This window comes from Mobula birostris, chromosome 7, assembly GCF_030028105.1.
Source record: "Mobula birostris isolate sMobBir1 chromosome 7, sMobBir1.hap1, whole genome shotgun sequence".
Taxonomy (NCBI): Eukaryota; Metazoa; Chordata; class Chondrichthyes; order Myliobatiformes; family Myliobatidae; genus Mobula; species Mobula birostris.
The window spans coordinates 59,550,987-59,574,610 of record NC_092376.1 but is presented as its reverse complement, the minus strand read 5'-3'; the positions used below and the strand labels follow the sequence as shown (position 1 = coordinate 59,574,610).

The 23,624-nt window shown below is 37.8% G+C and overlaps 2 protein-coding genes across 6 annotated transcripts in view; both read left to right on the top strand.

Moving 5' to 3' along the window:
* rpl31 (ribosomal protein L31) overlaps positions 1–23,624 on the top strand; it is a 179,165-nt gene that overhangs the window by 101,019 nt on the left and 54,522 nt on the right. The gene's annotated exons all lie outside the window — the stretch shown is intronic.
* The window catches only part of LOC140200242 (neuronal PAS domain-containing protein 2-like), a 112,537-nt gene that overhangs the window by 43,482 nt on the left and 45,431 nt on the right, over positions 1–23,624 (top strand). For all 4 annotated transcript variants that reach the window (XM_072263261.1, XM_072263262.1, XM_072263260.1 and 1 more), the window contains 4 exons: positions 8,146–8,199; positions 15,599–15,747; positions 22,093–22,184; positions 22,730–22,819. In XM_072263261.1, coding sequence (XP_072119362.1) covers positions 8,146–8,199; positions 15,599–15,747; positions 22,093–22,184; positions 22,730–22,819 — 385 coding nt within the window. The remainder of the gene's footprint in view (positions 1–8,145; positions 8,200–15,598; positions 15,748–22,092; positions 22,185–22,729; positions 22,820–23,624) is intronic.

Genomic DNA, 23,624 nt, shown 5'->3' with positions numbered 1-23,624 from the left:
AGCATGTTATAAAGGGATATGGAGTTACTGCAGGCAAGTGGGATTGGTTCAGATAGGCATAATGGTTGGCATGGATGAGTTGAGCCTAAGAGCTTATTTCTATGCTGTACAACTCCATGACTCTAAATTTTGTGGTCACTTCAGAAATTTAAGATTGCTGCTCCACATCAGTTCAGGACACCAGTGAAAGCGAGTTTCTAGACTGTTATCTCTGTTTTTTCTTTCCATTGGTTCTGCATGGCCTAACTTCATTTATCCAGCAGGGCTCTGAGAAGGCTAATTTTACTATTGCAATGAAACTGGCAAAGAGTTCTATAATTTTTAAGCTTGATTTATATCATTGTCATAATGAGTTGATACTTATCAATAATCATTTTTGTGATAAGCATCTTAACATCTATATTGATTAAGCTGTATCAAATTACTAAGGCACTAATCTTAAGTATAATAATATGAAAATTTAAAAAAATTATACAGCGTGCCTTTCCATTGTATGTTTAAATGACTGGTATATTTAAGTGAGCTTGAGGAAAATTTAATATATTTCTAAAAACCGAGAAGTTTGTTTTCAAATAACCAACTAAGCACAAAGTAATGACTCAACATCCATGTTGTAATATTTTCCTGTGCTGTAGCACTGATTACACACTTCAGAAATATGCAATTGACTTTAAAGTTCTTTACGACAACCTGAAGAAGTAAAGAATACTGCAGAAAGTATGTCAAAAGATATTTTTAAAAATGGGTCTCATCCTTACCTCTCGCTAAGTCAAAACTACGAAATTTAACATGAGCAGTAGGTGGAAAACTTTTGTATAGATCTACTAGGAATAAAAATTTGTTGCTGCAAGTTTCCATCAAATGTTGTTGCATTTTTTAACTGACCTACTTTTTAACTTTGCCAGCAGCAAAATAATGTTTGGAACGACTGGAGGGGCTTGGGTTCCCAAGAGGATTTGGAAACATCCAGATAGTTATTCTTACTGATTAATAAAGTCACAGGCTGCACTTCTGTGAAAGGTGTAGCTTTTATAAGGCAGTGACTTTCTTTTCATATGACAAACTAATTACTGAAATAGTATTTTGTTTTTAATGAAAATGCCAAGTACTGCATTGGAAGATAAGTACTCTCTTATCTCTAGGAACTTGATTTATCCATGCATATTTTATCATTTTTCATTTGCGTTTCTGAGTAATTTTGGTTTAATCAATAGAATTGTGGTTATGAAAAATAGTGTTGAATGCAGTTTGCTTTATTTCTGCAATGCTATGGGAAAAGGAAAAGCTTTAATTTCACGTTGCTAAATAGGTATACATGTTGTAGAAGTTTATAGGGAAGTTCTCGTAATTTGCATTTGCAAATTAAACAAGAGACTGTAATTTTCTGGATCAGTATAAATCAAAGTATAAGTAGAAATTTACAGCATAATCGGTGCGATTGTCCTGACTTGTATGTGTGTGTGCTTGTGTGGAAATTACAATCTGTCAAAACAAGTACAAATGAATCCAAACAATTCTCTCCTAATAAAACCACAACATTTATATCACCTTCATTTTATAGTTCCTTTTTCTTAAACAAAAATTAAAGTGTAAAACCTAAGATTAGGTATAGCAACTTTCCATGGAAGATTTTGAATTTTATTGCAATAATTTCTGATACCAAATAAAAAGTTTTAGATCTGTAGTAAGGGCGGTGCAAATTGCAGTAATTTGGTTTTGTAAATTTTTCAGAAACATTTTGTGAAACAGTATAAATTGTGGCATTTTTTTCCTTCTAGAATTTTCTGTTTAAATCTACTGCTAAGAATCATAACTATAGGAAACCTGTGTAAGCTACTCTTTTTAATTGGGGCTGAGATGCAGAAAATTTTGGTAGAAATTACATTGAATTGGTGTTCAGAACTTCATGATCCTAACAACTATCTCATGCTAAAATCTAATTTTATTAATAACTACCTGATCAATCTAGCTCAATCAACTATTAAATAATGGAAAGAGTCAGTGACAATATTATCAAGCAACACCCACTCACAAGTGCCTGCATACTGAGTCTAGTTTGAGTCTTAACTGGGCATCTTAGCTCCACTGCAGCCTTAGTTCAGGAGTAAAAGATGTGAATAAGGAAGATGAGTAGAAATAACAGCAGAAGTTGATAGAGTGTAATATCAAGGACCTTTGTCAAAACTGAAGTCCTCTGGCATTAATGGAAAATACTCCTAATGACTAGAATCAAAGTAAAGTTACTATCAAAACCCATAAACATCACCATATTCAACCCTGAGATTTATTTCCTTGCGGACATACTTAATAAATCCAATAACCATAATAGAATCAATGAAACACTGCACCAACAGGACAGACAATCAGCGTACAGTAGACAACAAACTGTGTAAATACAAAAAGAAAGGGAAAAGTAAATACTAAATAAATAAATAAACACACACACACACACACACACACACACACACAGACACACACAGACACACACAGACACACACATATATGTATATATATATATCGAGAACACGAGACGAAGAGTCCTTGAAAGTGAGTCCATGGTTTTGGGAACAGTTCAGTGATAGGGCAAGTGAAGTTGAGTGAAGTTATCCCCTTTGGTTCTAGGAGTAATAATTGTCCCTGAACACGGTGGTGTGAGTCCTGAGGCTCCTGAACCTTCTTCTTGATGGCGTCAGTGAGAAGAGAGCATGGCTTGTTTGGTGAGGGTGCTAGATGATGTATGCTGCTTTCCTGTGACAGAGCTTCATGTAGATGTGCTCACTGATGGGAGGGCTTTACCCATGGTGGATTGGGCCATGTCCACTACTTTTTGTAGGCTTTAGCCATGATGGTTTTGGTTGTTGGAGGCTAGTCTGCCCAGCTCAGAACTTCATTGCAAGAGTTCTCAGGGTAGTGTCTTATGACCTATCATCTTCAGCTTGCTTCATTAATGTTTTTCTTCTGAAATAATGTCAAATGTGGGTGTGTACATTGTGATTACAGAAGGTTTACAATTCCTCAGAAAATGAGGCAGTCCCTGTAGGTGATGAAACCTAGATAGCGATTTGGTAAGTGCCAAAGCAGTTAGGAGTAGACAATAAATTCTGGCATTGACAATGATGCCCACATCCTTACTGGAATGAATAAAATAAATGCTACTCTGAGAAGGGAGGTGACATTGGCCACTTGCTGGTTTCCCACCACTTTCACTTCCTGTTGTGCTTTCTTCCCCCATTGTATGGATCCATAATGAAACCTCCGGTGTGGCTACTTATGTGCCCATGTCCATCCTCATAGGGTGCAGTTATGTGATATTACATGATGCATTTTTTAACTGTGTCTTCAATAGCCATCATGAAATAATCCCTTGCCACCACCTGGCTTGCAATAGGCATAGGAAGAGCAGGAGGTGGAAGAGGATACACAGTGGATGAGGAAAAGCAGTCTGCACCTTGGTGCTCCCAGACTCCATATATGCTCACTGCAGGGCCACATCAATTATATAAGCAGTCCCATTCCCCATTCACCTCAACCTTGCCGGCTGATTTACTTACTTCATTCCAAATCTATGGTGATCATTCTCACAATTCCACGTCGCTGCTGCTCACAATCTACATTAACTAGTTAGTTATGGGAATGCAGCTTCCAAATGTGTGGAAAAGATTCCTGTTAGCTTTTTTTTGTTTTAAATTAACAAAAAATTTAGAAGTACCCTCAGAAGACCTCTGTAAAGCTGGGTTTACACATGTAAACCACATGGAAAAATACTGCATTTGCAATTTATTTTATAATGTCAGCTATGATAAGAATTCTGCTTTTAAAATGGAGATACCACAATGCATCGTGTCGCTGATCACATTTGTTTTTGGACACTAGTCAGTGATGTGCCTGAGTAACTCAGAGAGAGTCTCAGAATAGTAAAAATCTGGGCAGTAGATCAGATTAGATTAGATTCAGCTTTATTGTCATTGTGCCGAGTATAGATACAAAGCCAATGAAATGCAGTTAACATCTGACCAGAAATGCAAAGAATGGTGTTATTTACAAAATAACTGTGAATATAAAGTAAGTGCTACAACACGCAAATATAAAAGTACTGAGACAGTACAATATGGATGCAATACTGCTTAGCGCTGTGATGTGAGGTTCAGCAGGATCACAGCCTCAGGGAAGAAGCTCTTCCTGTGCCTGCTGGTGTGGGAGCGGAGGCTCCTGTAGCGCCTACTGGATGGGAGGAGCAGTAATGGTTAATTTTGAATACACAGATATTATTATTGTCATTACCCAATTAGATGCAAGTTATTATGGAAACACATAGTTGATGCATTTGCCTTACGTTTTAATAAATCAGGTTCCCTCTTCCTTGAAACCTCAGCCACCCACATCATGAACTCTCGATCAGCCAAATCTTCCCCTCAATCCCCATCTTTCTGCTGCCACCGGGACCACGCTCTGGTTCGTTCATTCCTTCTCGCCCATTTTCTCCTCTCCAGATAATTTCTCCTGTAACACCCATTCCTATAGCCCTCCCTCACCACCATCCAGAGCCAGAAACAGCCCTACCAGGTGACGCCACCATTCACATGGATCTCCTCTGACCCTGGGTACTTCATCTGGTTCTTTCAATGTACATTGGTGAGACCAGGCGCAGACTAAGTGACTACTTTGCCAAGCACCTGTGCTTCATCTCTCTTAGCCTTCTGGAGCTTTAGTTTGCTATTTAATTCTCCACTCCATTCCCACACCAGCTTCCGCATTGCCAGGGTGGGGTTAAACAGTAATTAGAGGAACAGCACCTCATATACCATCTGAGCAGCCTACAGCCTGATGGCATGAACATTGGATTCTCCAGTTTCAGGTAAACTGCTTCCATCCTGTCCCTTTTTGATCTACCCAGTTCCTCCTACATCCTCCAAACTCCCATCACCATCTCCAGCCACTCCATCTGCCCATCGCCGACACACTTCATTGAGTCCCTTTCCCCTGTTGTTCCTTTCAGTCCAAACAAATGGTCTTGGTGCAGAATGTTGACAGTCCATTTCCCTCGACAGATGCCGCCTGACCTGCTGAGTTTCTCCAACATCTTGCTTGTTGTTTCAGATTCAGAATCTCTTGTCTCTCCGCTCTGGCTGCAGTTTGAAAGGGTTGGATTGTTGCTGAGCTTTCACAATGTACGCTACAGGTGGATGTGTGTGGATGAGCAGTTATGGGTCCTTGGACCTTATTTCAAATTGCCACAAGCAGTCAGCAGACCACTTAGGGCTATTTCATGTTTAACTCCTAAAATCAGTTTGTCAAACTGAATTCTAAATGATTTTTAGAAAAAAAAAACAAAATTATATTTCTTTGTGTTTCATTGTTAGAAGATATAAAAGGTGATTAGGAGGGAGATGATGGAGTGAAATTGACTAGTGGGTGGTGAATTCAGTTGGATGTAGGTGAAAACAGCAAACACAAACTCTTTTACTTAACCAGATTTCAATGTTAAAAAGAAAAGATTAAACACAGAAAATGAAGAGACGTACAAAGTATTTTTTCTAATCACATGGAAATTTCTAGATTGCTCCTACACTTTGAAACAGTTGGACCATTAACTGGATCTATCTGGAGAACAAAGTAATCTACATGCAAGAGCATTTTGTGTAAGAAAAAAAAAGGAGAAAATCATCTAGGAACAGGTAAACTGCATCAACAATAGAGCTATGAATGTGATTGAGGGCTTAAATGCAAAAACAAAAAAACATAAAATTTAGGTAAATTTCCTGCTGTTCACATTATTGAAAATAGAAATAGGATAATATTCTAATAATTTCCTTCACGATTATGCTGAGAGATTAATTAGGGACTAAAAACATGAAGGGTAAAGTGAAAAATAATGAAGTATTCCTTGGTATTCGAGCACAGTTCCTTCTAAGCTGCGCAGGTGCATGGCCATGCAGTACTAGAAACTATCCTGTGCCTCACAGATGAAATTTTCTTTTATATAATGTTAATATAATTTTGAAATTATGCTAATATAATGTTGAAATCTATGTTAATGGATTTGTGAAATACCCTGTAATTAATTATGTATTAATGAATATAATGCATAAATAATTACTTTGAAACATTTTAGAGCAACGTATTTACATTGTCAGTGTTTCAAGTTACAATACTGTTACAGATTGTAACAATAAAAAACACAGGGTGGAAGTTGGTAGCTGATTGCTAAAATGCTGGCCCGCTGAACACCGACACATATTACACAAAAAAGCATTTAAAGTGCAGTCCCTGTAAAAATTTCCTGCTCAGAGCAATGGCTGGTCTGTGTAATTGTAAAAAAAAATTAGAGGGAGCATTCCATATGATAGTGCCATTGTAGAGATTTCTGAAGTTGCATAATAGAACATTTGGGGCTAGGTTGGATAGTGTTGGATAGCAAATGCAAGGTTCTAGATGCACACATTTACGGAGAGATGCAATGTATCTCAGAGTCATGGAGCCATAAAACACTGCAGCACAGAAACAGGCCCTTCCACCTATCTAGTTCATGCTGAACTGTTGTTCTGCCTAGTCCCTGCACCTGGACCATAGGCCTCCATACCGCTACCATCCATATACCTATCCAAATTGCTCTTAAAGGATTAAATCAAACCTGCATCCACCAACACACATCAAAGTTGCTGGTGAACGCAGCAGGCCAGGCAGCATCTCTAGGAAGAGGTGCAGTCGACGTTTCAGGCCGAGACCCTTCGTCAGGACTAACTGAAGGACTAACTTCGTCAGTTAGTCCTGACGAAGGGTCTCGGCCTGAAACGTCGACTGCACCTCTTCCTAGAGATGCTGCCTGGCGTGCTGTGTTCACCAGCAACTTTGATGTGTGTTGCTTTAATTTCCAGCATCTGCAGAATTCCTGTTGTCTGCATCCACCACTTCTGTTGGCAGCTCATTCCACACTCTCACCATCTTCTGAGTGAAAAATGTTCTCCTTAAACATGTACCTTTTCATCCAAGACCTCTAGTTCTAGTCCACTCAACTTGCTTACATTTATCCTATCTATACCCTCATATTTTGTATATCTCTATCTTATCTCCCGTTATTCTCCGATGCTCCAGGGAATAAAATCCTAACCTTATCAGCCTTTCCCTATAACTCAGGTCCTCAAGTCCTGGCAACATCCTTGTAAATTTTTCTGCACTTTTTCAATCTTATTGATATCTTTCCCGTAGGTAAGTGACCGGAACTGTACACGATACTCCAAATTGGGTCTCATCAACACCTTATACAATTTCAACATAACATCCCAACTTTTGTACTCAATACTTTGATTTATGAAGGCCAACATTCCAACTGCTCCCTTTGTGACCCTTTCTACCTATGACCACTTTCATGGAATTATAGATCTGTATTCCCAGATCTCTTTGTCCTACTATACTCTTCACTGTCCTACCCTGGTTGGTCCTCCAAAAGTGCAACATCTTACACTTGTCTGCATTAAATTCCATCTACTATTCTTCAGCCCATTTTTCCAGCTCATCTAGACTCCACTGAAAGCTTTGATGGCCCTCCTCACTGAACACTATACCTCCAATCTCCGTGTCACCTGCAAATTTGCTTATCCAGTTTGAACTGATAGTCGTAGCTACTTCACAGATTTTTGGAGCTTGGGTAAGACCAGCTGCACGGACTTTATAATCTGACTCTGGAAACCTGGGTAGGTAAAGTGAAGAAATTTTCTCTTCGAAAAGAGGGAACAGAAAGTTTTGCAGCACTTGGTTAAGTAGCAGTGAGAGGAATAACTATTGACATTATGTAAAACATCAGTCCAAAGAGGTAGGTGCCTCTGTTGAATATATTTTAGATAATCTCATACATTTGGTCATGGGTAAGTCTATCATCAAATTCCATCTCCCAATAGTTACACTAATAGCCTTACATATTGTACTATAGAGTTAAAAATTATTACATTTATAATCTTCACTGTGCATCATCGGTGAGGGACTTCAATTAATAAGCCTATGAATAGGAAGCAAAATACATCTGTTGGTTGATAAGTGTCAATGATCTAGAATATTGTCAACATTCCTTTAACTATATATTAAAAATGAATCAAAGATTTATTTCAATCTGCATTAATAGAGAAGGATAACACAACGTTCATTTTATAGGGACCATTTTGCAGAAGAGCTAATGGATGAAGATGACAAAGACAAGGCAAAGAGGTGAGTTTTGTATGACTTTTAATGTAATAAAAAAAAGGTAAGCATGATAGTTCAAACTGTTTTACTTTAGAATTGAGTTGGATTATTTGTGTACATGATTTAATTTCCTTCTGTCTTTTGGTCATGTGATACTCTGATCCATGAAAGACTACTTTGGTGGATGAGTAAATCAGGAAATACACTGAGAGTATCATAAGCCTTTAAGAATCTTACTATTGGAATATTAAAATGAAATGGCTGATTAATTGCATGAACATATTTTAATATGGAATTAAGCTTCACTAGAAAAGCGGTGGCTGAGTGCTGGTGCATATTTAAGATTTCTATAGGTTCGTCCTGCAGGCCATTTGTCTTCTCATCTGTGTATTGCAAAACACAGGTTTATTACAAAGTGGTTCTGGTCCAATCAATATGTTAAATTAATTGTTTTCGTACACGTTTAGTGATAGTCACAAGCAGTATACACCATTCAAGTAAACAGTACCCGATCACATTTTGCTCTTCCTAGCAAAAGGAAATAGAAGAGTCTTCGGTAGCCTTTGACACTACCCATCCACAACTACAGTTTGAGGCAAATCAATCCAGGAAGCAAACAGTTCTGAGGAGAAAATCAGTGGCTCAAAGATGGGTGTGGGAGTCCTGATGAAGGGTCTAGGCCTGAAACGTCAACTGTTTACTCTTTTCCATAGATGCTGCCTGGCCTGCTGGGTTCCTCCAGCGTTTTGTATGTGTTGCTCAGATTTCCAGCGTCTGCAGATTTTCTCTAGTAGATGTGGGAGAATTGGATTTGAATCCCTGAGACATTGGCACCAATATTGGGGAAGGAGGAAGCTTTTCCAATGTGATGGCCTCCAGCTGAGCCATGCTGGGACCAGGGTCCTGGTGAATCTTGTGGTTAGGACTTCAACGTAATTAGTAGGTAGTGTTCAACAGTTTGGAAATGTGAGGAAAACCTAAAAGTGAAGGAGAATGGAGAAGAGGTTACAAAATACTTAAGAATAAAATAAATAAAAGTTTAGGAAGGGATAAGAATTTAACTGAAGGTGTTATATTTGAATGCACACAGAATATGGAATAAGGTAGATGATCTTGTAACACAGTTAAAAATTGGCAAGAATGACAGTGTGAGCAACACTGAGTCATGGCTGAAAGAAGATCGCAGTTGGGAGCTTGAAATCCAAGGATACGCATTGTATCAAAAGGACAGGTAGGGGGCAGAGATAGAAAATGAAAAAAATGAATCAAATCCTTAGAAAGGAGTAACAGAGGATCGGAGGAACTAGAGTGGTTTTGGGTACAGTTAGGAAACTGCAAGGGTAAAAAGACCTGATAGGAGTTATATACAGGCCTCCAAAAAGTAACCAGGATGTGGAGTATAAATTACAATGGGAGATAGAAAAGGCATGTAAAAAGAGCAATAATGGTCAGACTGGTTTTAAGGAAAAATCTTGCCTGACAAATCTGTTGGAATTCTTTGAGGAAGTAACAGGCAGGATAGACAAAGGAGAGTCAGTGGAAGTTGTTTTACTTAGATTTTCAAAAGGCCTTTGACAAGGTGCTGCAGGAGAGACTGCTAGATAAGATAAGAGCCCGTGGAATTACAGGAAAGATACGGGCATGGATAGAAGATCGTCTGACAGGCAGGATGCAAAGAATGGGAATAAAGGGGGCCTTTTCAGTCTGGCTGCCGGTGGCTAGCCAGGGAATAGCTTTTCCCTCTCAAACTCCAGGGTCAATTCTATCATATTATGATACTGCCTGCTAAGTATTCCTTTAACCTGAGCTCTTTCATGATATCTGTTGAGAATTTACTATTTCAGTAGTGTTTGAGTAATATTGTGAATATATTGTTTGATTAAGCATTCTTTGTTGTTTAGGTAATGTATTGCTGGTTATATGTATAACTACTTAAATAATATATGTAATTATACTGCCATGTGAAAACAAAACTAGACTCGTTATTCCTGGCTCTGTATCTTTGTTTTAATTAGTTTTATGTATTGGAGTTACAAAACATAACAAAATCTGGTTCTACGGGGCAGTGGTTTTGGGATGACTCCTTTTCACTTTATATGTCAATGATCTAGATGACAGAATTGATGGCTTTGTGGCCAAGTATGCAGACGATACAAAGATAGGTGGAGGGGCAGCTGAGGAAGTAGGGAGTCTGCAGAAGGATGTAGACAGATTGGGAGAATGGGCAAAGAAGTGGCAGATGGAATATAGTGAAGGGAAATGTATGGTCATGCAATTTGGTAGAAGGAATAAAGGTTGAGACTATTTTGCAAATGGGGAGAAAATTCAGACATCAGAGGTGCAAAGGGACTTGGGAGTCCTTGTGCAGGATTCCATAAAAGTTAATTTGCAGGTTGAGTCGGTGGTGAGGAAGGTAAATGCAATGTTAGCATTCATTTCAAGAGGGCTCCAATATAAAAGCAAGGATGTAATGCTGAGGCTTTATAAGGCATTAATCCAACCATGCTTCCTGTTGACAGGCACTTTCTGACACATGACATATCACAAAAGCAACCAGCTTTAACACATTATTCATTACCATATCAATGTTTTTAACAATGATAGTTATACATATCACAAAATTTTTGATAAACTAAATAGAGTGTATAATATTATTCTTCTAAACTGATTACAAAATCATTATTTTACATGGAGAGTTACATATCTCGGGGTTGTAGCACAATACAGCTACTTATAAGTTCATACTTATAAGTTCAAGGAATAAAATCCTGGTTAAAATGACACTACCAAACGCGTGCAACAGCTCACTGGTAGTTAAAAAAGTTAAGAAATAATGAGTTCAGGAAAAGAAATCTTTACTCAATAAGTGGTTGCAATGCAGAATATGCCAGGACAAGGAACAAGGAGAGAGCAAAAATGCGATCAGTGAGACAAAGGACAAAGGATCAGGGCAAGATGAGGGAACATATCTTGGCTGTCAATTCTAATAGATAGAAGGTTAGAATAGAATAAAGATCTGTGTAATTAGCTGGAATTTATCTAAATACCTGCCACAATTGAGTGTAAATCAGATTGCATTCTATCTGCCAATGCATGTACCTGTCATATACGAGGGGTAATTGATAAGTTCGTGGCCTAAGGTAGAAGGAATCAATTTTAGAAAACCTAGCACATTTATTTTTCCTACATTTACACACTTAGTCCAGCGGTCGTGGAGCATACGGATCCCTCCTTTGTAGAAATCAGCGTCTTGGACCTCCAGAAGTGGTCCACAGTAGGGGTGATTGATAAGTTTGTGGCCTAAGGCAGAAGGAGATGGGTTATTAACTTCAAATCTTCTGCATTTTCACTCATAGAGTTGAACTGAACGTGCATGTAACAAGAGCTGTATAACTCATCTCCTTCTACCTTAGGCCACGAACTTATCAATTACCCCTGCTGTGGACCACTTCTACAAAGAAGGGACCCGTATGCTCCACGACCGCTGGACTAAGTGTGTACATGTAGGAGGGGACTATGTTGAAAAATAAATGTGCTAGGTTTTCTAAAATTGACTCCTTCTACCTTATGCCACAAACTTATCAATCACCCCTCGTATCTGCATGGTATTTGACTTGCTATGATCAATGAAATTCCCAGCCGGGTGCAAACATTTTGAGGCAGTTTTATGACAGACTGTTGACAGCTGCTTTGAAATAATGTACACAAAATTAGTATGGATTCTGTTGGTCATCTCGCAGGAGACCTCTTCCACCAGCCTAGGCTACATTTGATCCTCAGTCCCTGAGAAAATACCACTATGACACCCAAGTCCTTTTTCATAGTTTTCAAATTTAAGTTGGTGAAGAAAAACAATAAAGGCACTCAGTTTGTTACAACAAAAATGAATAGAGATTATTGAATGAATTATAAGATGTGGCAGAGTCAAACACTTTCCATTCTTAAGAGCTGAATTTCATGTTTCTTGTACTGTATCATTGTGCTTTCTTATATAAATCTTGTAGTTGAAATTTGACACAAATTTTGAGCCTTTTTCAACCTGATACTGGAATTTATGTGGAAGGTATGAATGGTCATTGTTGAGAAATGGTCAGAATTACTGAAGAAGTTCTGAAGAGGGGTCTGGGCCCGAACCTTATTTATTTATTCATTTCCATAGATGCTGACTGACCTGCTAAGTTCCTCCAGCATTTTATGTGTGTTGCCAAGAATTACTGATTATTTTGCATTACTTTTAGAATGTGTGGATAGATAAGCAGCTGAAAGAAACAAGTAGAATGTGCACTGAGAGAAATAAAGAGAAGAAATATAGATGACAGGAAAAAGGAAATCAACCCTTGAATAAGCAAGTAAATCCATTGGATGCCACTGTAGTGTAAAATCAAAGTTTCATTATATTAATAGCTCTTGTATGATGACATTTCAGCTTTAGAACAGTAAATCAAAGTTCAAAGTAAGTTTATTATCAAAGTACATATATGTCGCCATATACAACCCTGAGATTCATTTTCTTGTGGGCATTCACAGTAAATACAACAAAACACAATAGAATCAATGAAAGACTGCACATGTCAAACAACCAGTGTGCAAAAGACAAGAGATGTGCAAACACAAAAGGAAAACTAGAAGAAAAAGAAGTAATAAGTATCAACAATTCGAGATAGAGTCCTTAAAAGTGAGTCCATAGGTTGTGGGAAAATTTCATCATGGGGGTGAGTGAAGTTATCCCTTGTGGTTCTAGAGTCTGATTGTTGAGGGGTAATGATTGTTCATGAACCTATTGGTAAGGGTCCTGAAGCCCCTGTACATCCTTCTTGGTGGCAGTAGTGAGTAGAGAGCATGGCCTGGATGGTGAGGTCCTTGATGATGGATGTGCTCAGTGGTGGAGGGGGCTTTACCCATTATTGATTGGACTATATCCTCTTCTTCCTGTAGGCTTTTCAAGAGTATTGTTTTTGTCTGTAGCAGGCTGTGATTCAACCAGTCAATAGACCCTCCACTACACATTTATAAAAGTTTATCCAAGTTTTAGATGACATGCCAAATACTTCACAGATTTCTAAGGAAATAGAGGCTCCGCCATGCTTTCTTTGTAATGGCACTTAAGTGCTGGACCCAGTGTTATCTGAAATGATTGCACTGAGGGCTTTAAAGTTGCTGACCATCTCCGCTTCTGAGTATAAAACGAGTGGGGCAAGGGGCAAAACCTAGTGGTACACCTGTGCTGTTGGAGATCATGGTGGAGATGTTGTTGCCAATCTGAATGGACTGGGGTCTGCAAGTGAGGCAATTGATAATCATGCTGCATAAGGAAGTATGAAGACCTAGGTCGTGGAGCTTATTGATTAGTGTTCAGTGACTGATAGTACTGAATGCCGAGCTGTAGTCAATGAAGAGCATCCTGATGTTTGCATCTTCACAGTCAAGATGTTCTCGTGTTCACTGTGTTTTTAAGTATATATCTCATCAAGTTGCTGGTGAAGATGTTTGCTGTTTTAAGCTGAGAGCAGCAAGTTTAAAATAAGGCTCTATGTTTGGAAGTGTTTGCACATGGGACAATGGAATAGGCATGATGTGGATTAGCAAATTACTGTGAGCAAGATTTAGAATCTATAGCCTTAGATCATTGGACAGGGAGAAGAATTTTCCCAATCACAGCAAGATTCACTATGTGATGATTTAAATTTTGTGTGCTTGCCAATACTTTTGACACACTTGTAACATTTTTCCCAAGTGCTCCGTATTCTTAATTAGTGCCTTTAATCATCACAGAAGGATTGACTAGACAGGAGGCAAAAGAGAGAACACCATGTCATTCTGTATTAATTAATCGTTTGACCCAGCTAATTCAATCCTCAGGCAAAACTTCTGACTGATTCTCATAGTTACATTGAACACTTAATTAGTGATTAAACACTTGCTAACCAGGATTGTTCTGCATCAAATAATCTTTTACCACTACCTTCCATGGAGCACATTTTGATGGAATACATAAGCATAACATAAAAGCAGAAAATACACTGCAAATACCCAGCATATTCTATAGTTGGTCAGCATGAGTAGAGAGAGAAAAACAGGTGACATGTCTTGTCATGGCCTTTCATCAGTAGGCTAATCTGAATATTCAGGACGGACAAACTATTAGAAATCATCCAAGGGGATAAGACTGATTGAAATTGTTACCTAATTTGACATGTTTTATTAATATTATAAACATCTTGACCTCCCACTCTACCGCACTATGACCTTGCACCTTATTGTCTATCTGCACTGCACTTTCCCTGTAATTGTAACACTTCATCTCATGTACTCTTGCTATTGTTTTACCTTGTAGTGACTCAATGCACTGTGCAATGAATGACCAACACGCAAGACAGGTTTTTCACTGTACCTTGGTAGATATGACAATGTTAAACTAATTTACCAAGCTATCAATACCCATGTTACATTCTAAAAAGGAGAGCATTGCAATACCAGAAGTACATGCTAGCATCTCTGCTGCAGACTGATGTGGTTTAACAAACACTCTTCTTAAGAAGATGGACTCTTGTATCATGGCTTTTTAGATAAGGTATTGTGGCTAGCCATTAAAAGCTCTCCAAAATGGCCTTGCAAACCATTTAATTCAGGGACCATAAAAGATGGGCAAAAAATTCTGGTCTTGCTGGCATCATCCTCATCCAGTGAATGGATAATAAACATTAAAATATTGTGCTTACTGAAAATTATGCAGAACACTAAATTTTGAATGCAAATTTACTTAGAAATAAAGCAACATATGAAATCTAAGTCTGACATTGATTACAGTCAATGGGATGCTGCACTCAGTGGAAGGGGGAGCGGGTCGAGGAATGGTGACCTTCAGTGTAGCATTTCTTCTCCAGCTGTTTGGCACTGGATTTACCCTCAACTATTGTAATCTGTTGTAAAATCAAATTTTTTAATACCTTTATTAATGTACGTACTTTTTTGAGTTTGATGGGAGACTGTAAATATTATCAATAGCATCATGCCTTTTTTTAGATTACCTGCTTCTATATTTTAGAGGCCATTTTTTGACATACTGTAGTATGGAATTCTATTTTGATTGCATTGTTGCCTCAAATATTTTGCATGTTTTCACTGCAAAATTTTAGGGGAAGACAACATCCTACAGAAACATGTTTGAATCAATACGTTTAGATGGTCTAGACTGTATCCTGTCAATATAGGTGTTGAACCATTTAGAATATAGTAAAAAGGGAACTAACACTTATATTAAGCCCAAACTGGAAATTGATATACCTGAGCCCAAAGGGTATGGGCTCAGTAATAGGGATTAGTAAGATTTGGAAAAAAACAGGAGCTGATTCTGCTTACGTATAAAATGTTATTGATTCTGTGTCTGACCTGATGCCAAGTTATACTTTATATTTTAATTTAGGGCTTCACGTAACAAATCTGAGAAAAAGAGACGTGATCAGTTCAATGTCCTTATTAAAGAACTCAGTGTCATGCTTCCAGGCAGCATCCGTAAGCTGGATAAGTCTACAGTGCTCCAGAAAACAATAAACTTTTTACAAAAGCACAACGGTAAGTTCTAACTGAAGTATTCAAAGTTAAAATTTGTCAAAACTTTTGAAGCCACCATTCCTTGCATCTTTTCTCGGCTAAGTAGGTAATAGCGTGGTACCTAGTCAGGGAGACTAGAGGAATTCTGGATTTAATGCCTGGCCTATGCTAGGAATTACAAGTTTAAAACAGTACTTGAAGACTTTCTCTCTCACTTTTGAACTTTGAAAAATGGAAAAAACAAAACAGTATATAGCATATTTTGGCTGTTACAACAGGAATGTTGCTAAGCTCTACGGGTGGAACAGCAGGGTGCAGTGTCATATCAACAATTCCACATGCCATCATTCTGAAATTTGGTCATCTACTAAAATAAAATTTCTGAGCAACCTAGATCAGTAAACATTCTGTGCTATCATTCTTAATGCTTTAGCAAGGGATGAACCTCATGGCAACTAAGAAGATTCAAATGCGAGTGGATAGAATGGTTCGTGAGAATGGTGAATCAGCCCCGGTCACCAGTCCACCATTTACTGTTATATTATATTAAATTAAATTATTAAAATTGTTAGAGTGTGAATGCCTGTGAATGGGCTGAATCAAGCTGGTTGTGCCTGTTGGTTCTGAGGGTAACTAGCAGCATTCAGCTAAGTCCTACACTTGCATCAACATACAACATACAGGTCTGAGACATGCTGAGTGACCAACTCAATGTAAATTCCAGCGATGTAGCTGATTAGACTGTCATTTTGCAGTATTTCACTGGGGTATCTACCTCTCTGATTCTGTTCTAGATTTGGTGTAGGAGAAGTGACTCCATTGATTTGAATGGCGATATCTGCCCGCATTGATTTGATGGGAAATTGCAAAGTTCAGTTTTTTTGGTTAACTCTATTTAATACTTTGAATATTTTTAAAACATTAATAAAGTTGACATTTTATTATTTATTATTAATTTATTTTCAATTGCTTAAAGCAGTTGTAAACGTTCTCAAAAGCCTCTAAATATACGATGTTTATAAAAAGTATTCATCCCTGTAAGTTTTCATGTTTTATTGTTTTACAACATTGAATCACAATGGATTTAATTTGGCTTTCTTGACACTAATCAACAGAAAAAGACTCTTTTGTGTCAAAGTTAAAACAGATCTCTACAGAATGATCTAAATTAATTACAAACGTAAAACACAAAATAATTGATTGCATAAATATTCACCCCCTTTAATACAACACACCAAATTATTACTGATGCAGCTAATTGGTTTTAGAAGTCACATAATTAGTTAAATGGAGATCACCATGTGCGGTCAAGATGTTTCAATTGATTGTAGTAAAAATACACCTGTATCTGGAAGGCCTAGCTGCTGGTGAGTCAGTATCCTCGCAAAAACTACATGCTGAAGACAAAAGAACATACCAAGCAACTCCGCGAAAACGTTATTGAAAAGCACAAGTCAGGAGATGGATACAAGAAAATTTCCAATTCACTGAATATCCCTTGGAGTACAGTGAAGTCAATCATCAAGAAATGGAAAGAATATGCCACAGTTGTAAATCTACCTAGGGCAGGCCGTCCTCAAAAACTGAGTGACTGTGAAAGAAAGGGACACCAAGAGACCTATGACAACTCTGGAGAGGTTATAAGATTCAGTGGCTGAGAAGGGAGAGATTGCGCATAGAACAACTGTTGCCCGGGTGCTTCACCAGTCGCAGCTTTACAGGAGAGTGGCAAAGAGAAAGCCTCTGTTGAAAATAACTCACATGAAATCTCAGCTAAAGTTTTCCAGAAAGCAAATGGGAGACTCTGAAGTCAGCTGGAAGAAGGTTCTATGGTCTGATGAAACCAAAATTGAGCTTTTTGGCCATCAGACTAAATGCTATGTTTGGCATAAGCCTAACACCGCACATTATCAAAATCACACCATCCTTACCATGAAGCGTGGTGGTGGCTGGATCATGTTGTGGAGATGCTTCATTGCAGCAGGCCCTAGAAGGCTTGAGAAGGTAGAGGGTAAAATGAATGCAGCAAATTACAAGGAATTCCTGGAGAAAACGCTATGCAGTCTGCAAGAGAACTGCGACTTGGGAGAAGATTTGTTTTCCAGCAAGACAATGCCCCAAGCATAAAGCTAAAACTACACAGGAATGGCTTAAGAACAACAAAGTTAATGTCCTGAAGTGGCCAAGACAGAGTTCAGACCTCAATCCAATGGAGAATTTGTGGCTGGACCTGAAAAGGGCTGTTAATACATGATCCCCATCTTGAGCAGTTTTGTAAAGAAGAATGAGGAAAAATTGCAGCGTTTAGATGTGAAAACCTGATGGAGAGCTATCCACAGAGATTCAAGGCTGTAACTGCTTTCAAAGGTGCATCTACTAAATACTGACTTGAAGGGAGTGAGTCATTATGCAATCAATTATTTTGTGTTTAATAATTGTAATAAATTCAGACCAATTTGTAGAAATTTGTTTTCACTTTGACGTGAGTATTTTCTGTTGATCAGTGTCCAAAAAAAGCCAAATTAAATCCGCTGTGATTCAGTGTTGTTAAACAATAAAACCTGAAAACTTCCAAGGTGGTGAATACTTTTTATAGGTTCTGTAAAACATTTAAAATCTGCTTAAGACATAGCCTTCAACTTTGTCAGAAGATGACACTTTGCCCTCAGGTCTGCGTCCTGACAAAAACCTAACTGCCAGAAACTGAAACAATCTGCCGCTCCACCAGATGAATGAGAACCTCTCAACAAATTTGGGTCTCACACAGCAATCCTTGATTCCTTGACTACTGGTGAGGAATTGTTTGGAAATATGATTTGTTCCATGCAGACATGCTGGGATTTCTCAGGAAAGTCCAACTCAGTGTATTTTAAAAGTGGAAGATAAAAATGAAAATATTGCCATGGATTCGCATTGGGCTTGCTGCTGCACTGTTGCTTTGTCTTGAAAGCCCAAGGCACAGTATGAAAGGAACAGAACAGACCTTGTATGGAAAATCTACTCAGAGGTCTTTGTTCCACTGACTTGCCAGTTCATAGATTGCAAGGAATGAGATTAGTGTAGGCAGATCCTGAGGTGGGACTGTTACTCATGAGAGAGAATCAGCACTTTAAAGGTGAGGTGGCAGCATCAAGATAAGTGGATGTGATCAGCTGCTACTAATGTGCTGAAGTCAGTTGCCCATGAGGAGATTGGGGCTGACATCTGGTGGTGTGAAGTGGTCTGGAGTCAAATTCAAAACAGGGTATAATGATGATGATTGTAAGGGGTCTCAGCATGGGGTGAATAAATAGCTGAAAGGATACCTACCTGCATCTCTGTCAAACAAGGTCTCTCGATGAGGCAGGTCTTAAAACCATTGTAACCATTCAACTGAGTTTAATAGAAGTGGTGTCCAGATGTACATATTATGTCACCACTGCACAAGTCCAAATATTTCTACACATTTTCTTTAATTTATTGAGATACAGTGCAGAATAGGCCCTTCGAGCTCTGTTGCCCGGCAATCCCCCAGTGTACTCCTAGCCTAACCACAGGCCAATTTACAGTGACCAATTAACCTACCAACTGGTACGTCTTTGGACTGTGGGAGGACCACCCACCCAGAAGAAACCTACAGGGTCACAGGGAGAACTACTCACAGGCAGTGGTGGGAATCGAACTCGTGTCACTGGTTTTATAAAGCATCATGCTAACCACTACACTACCATGCCACCCCATGTGCTTCTGTGATAGAATCTTACATTGAGTCTGATATGGAATATGAGATTCCATAAAAGAACTGTAGAAATTTCTATGATTTTGTAAAAAAGGAAAAGATTAGTGAATGAATACAGGGTTCTTTTATAGATAAATGAGGGAATTAACGATGGGGAATAGGAAACGGCAGAGAAATTAAACAATTACTTCATGGAAGAAGTTTTTTTTTAAAAAATAGCCAAAACTATTAGAGAGCTAATAGGAATGAGGAAATGATGTGAGTATAGTATCAGTAAAAATATATGGAAGTTGATGGGACTTCCATCAAAGTTTATGCTTCAAAGTAAATTTATTATCAAAGTATGTATATGTTAGTATATACTACCTTGAAATTTATTTTCGTTCTGGCATTTACAGGAGAAAAATAAATACAATAGAATTTTCTGAAAAAATATACATAATTTTTGGCTCCCCCTTCCCTCTTCTTCTATTCCCCACACAGGTCTCTTATTTCTTCTAATCTGCCGATCACCTCCCCAGGGTCCCCTCCTCCTTTCCTTTCTCCTGTGGCCCACTCTCTTCTCCTATCAGATTCCTTCCTGTCCAGCCCTTTATCTTTCCCACCCACCTGGCTTGACCTATTGCCTCCTAGCTATCCTCCTTCCCCTCTCCCCACAATCTATTCTGGCATCTTCTCCCTTCCTTTTCAGTCCTGAAGAAGAGTCTCGGCCTGAAACATTCACTGTTTGTTCATTTCCATGGATGCTGCCTGACCTACTGAGTTTCTCCAGCATTGTGTGTGTATTACTTTGTATTTCCAGCATCTGCAGAATTTAATGTGTTAAAGGTTAACAATAAATATTCAAAAGAAGCCAAACAATGCAAAGAAAAATAATGCTGAGAAGTAAAGAGTCCTTGAAAGTCAGTTTGTAGATCATAGGATCAGTTCAGAGAAGTGGTGAATGAAATTATCCTTGTCGGATCTGAAGCCATATGTTTGTCGGGTAGTAACTGTTCCTGAATCTGGAGGTGTTAGACTCCTTATCCATCAGTCCAGCAATGTTTTGGACATAACATTCCTTTGACTTGTAAAGAACAATTAATATTACATTTAAGCAATAAGCCAAAATGCAAAAAAGAATCCATCAAGCCAATTTGACAGACACCAAGAAAGAACTCATTAACCAAGTTCTCAAAGTGACCAACAGACATTTAGTCATTTCCAGACATCCTCATGTTAATGGTGTTTGAGGAATCCAGCTGCTATTGGCAAACATTAGATATTAAAAAATCTATCGTATTTACCTTGTAGAGACACTATCCATACTGTGAGTTCATAAAGAGCTAAGTTGTCATTTTGAACTGTTCAGACATTCATTGAATGTTTTCTAAAATTTAATACAATGAACAGATACACATTTTCACAGAGAATGTTTATTAGTTTTTAGCTATTGGTGTGTGATGGTATTGGGTTTGCTGAACGCAAGGTTCTAAATTCAAATGAAGATCTTAGGTCTTATCCAATACAGATAGCTCAAGATTCCCTCACTAAAGGGAGATTATACTGTAGTTACCTACTCTTCAAAGATGAGTTCATGTCCCTGTTTATCCTCCATGCGGAGATTAGCTGCATGCACCCCCTATTTTAGTGGCAGGCCCCACATACTACCAAGGAGGAGATACTTCCAGCTAAGGAAGTAGTTTAAACACCATTCATTTACCTTTAGTGATACATGTTTAAAGTTAGACAAAGTTCTTAAAGCACATTTAAAACTCACAGAGGATTTTGATCTTATAAAAGGTTTACAAATTGCAAACAATTTCTGAAACACTAAGTATTTCCAAATCACAGGTACAATTTCTATAAGCTAAAAAGACTTTCCCACAAGGTGCAGATAAACAAATTGTCCATCGCAGAAATCAAAGTCTGAGGAATAGACTCTAATTCACTCCATCATCTTGTTGTTCTTCTTGATGTTTTCTTAGATTCATACTGATATCTTTTCAAATACCTTTTCCCACAGGTAATCTAAACACTTCTGGGGATAGAGCTCCCAGATACCCATAATTAATGCATGAAGCTGACGCTTTGAGTACACAAACCTTTCAACTATGAACGAATCAGCTATTTGATGTGCTAAGCAGTTGTATCAATCTAGTCTGCAAGCTTCCTTGAACTAAACAGCTTAGCCAATGTTGTCTGATTTAATACAAGCCAATTAGCATAACACCATTGTCTTACAACTGCATCCCTTTAGCAGTCAGCCTCATGCTATTGGCCAGCATCCTCTTCTCTATAAACAGAGCTGTTTGTTTGCAAAGCTACCCTTTTAACTTCAAACTGTTTATTGCTTACCATTTACATTAAGAACTGAAGACTGGTTCCCGTTTAAAACAACATGCTAAACAAAGAATATTGGTTGGAAGTTTAACTTACTTTAAAACAACCCATTGATTTTTAGAAGCATCAGCTGCTGTGTACAAAGTTGTGCTTGGAAAGAAAGGAATGCCTACTGGCCCTGGACAGTAAATATCCATCACAGATAGATGCGGATGTCAATGTCAAGGAGAGCATTTAAAAGTTTTTAAACAAATAAAAAATATGCTGCAACAATGTTAATAGAAGCATTAAAGTAAAATACTAAAGCTACTCATATTCCTCTTTAGAGACTTCAGCACAGAGAGAAACCAGTATCATCCAGCATAACTGGAAGCCTTCATTTCTGAGCAATGAGGAATTCACACAACTGATGTTAGAGGTACCTCATGAAAATGTATTTCCAGACCAGCATCCAGTCAGTTTGCTTCATATGATTTAATCTGACAATGTTTTTCTTTAATGGTGTTGGCATGAAACTGCATGTACATGCAGTGTGGATTAGGTGCTAAGACCAGTACTGATTCATTTCCCTGTTTGCTTCTTTCTGGTCGGGCCTGACACTGGATTCAGACTGGAGTCGAAGAATAATTACAATATCTCAATAGTCAGTGCTATGATGTATTACTCTGGTACACCTAGCCATCACTTAAAATAATCTGTAGAGAATAAAATATATTGTGCATTTGATTTGGAAAAATACACATTTATTTACAACATATTAAATGTGCAGGAATTCATAATGTAAGTTTCTGTTTTAAAATTAATTCAGATAAATGTGTTTTGGAAAAGTTGCTGTTTATAAACAATTTCTTAATATTGTTTACGATCTAATAGAGATAAGTTATTGTAATTCTAAAAGTATAAAGATACAGTCAGTTTTATTGGAAAATATTATTTTCTATTATTTTGTGTTGTATTCTACAGGCATTGGACGGGTTCTTCATAGCTCTAACAACAGATGGAAATATAATTTATGTTTCTGATAGTGTCACACCTCTACTTGGGCATTTACCTGTGAGTATATTAATATTAAAGAGCATTTTCTGTTAAATACAACCGTATATCTTCTTGTTATGAAAATCTCCTTCTATAATTCAAAAACAAAACAAATAGAGTTTTGAAACTACATTTTAAAAATGTCTTATTTAGGGAGCACCATCTGGGCAAGCCTCATTATTCTAGAGTGATACACTTATCATGTTAAAATCTACGCAATAATTTCTGATTGTTTTAAAATTAGTTCAGAAACATAATAATGCAAATGCTGAAATATGATAAAAAGCAGAAATTACTGGAAATGCTGTGCAGATTAAACAACATGGAGAGAGAAAAAGAGTTAAAATATTGATGAGAAATGTTATCTTGATTCCTCTCTTGCCAATGCAGACTGACTTGCTCAGAATTTCCTGTTTTTTACTTTAAAATAATTCAGTTTTTTAGGATTCCCTAACAATTTTCAGAATATAGATATATCACTTATCTTTGACCATGTGGTAAAATCATTTTGGGTTAGATAGTATTACAAATTAAAACACCTTCAAAGTCTGTACGATTCAAATCCTATCTGCAAGCACCTGGCCTGCAGCCTTGAAATTTATGGCTCTTCAAGTACATGTCCAAATATTTTTTATATGTGATAAGGTTTTTTTTTGTGCCTTGCAAACCTTCTAGACAGCAAGTCCTTCTGGCTGAGAAAGCTTTTTTCCCCATTAAAGTCCTTCTATCAACTATTTTAAATCGACATTATGAATCCTTCTGCTCTGTGTAGACCCCTCAATTTTGTACACCTCAGTTAATCTCCACTCAGTCTGCTCTGTTA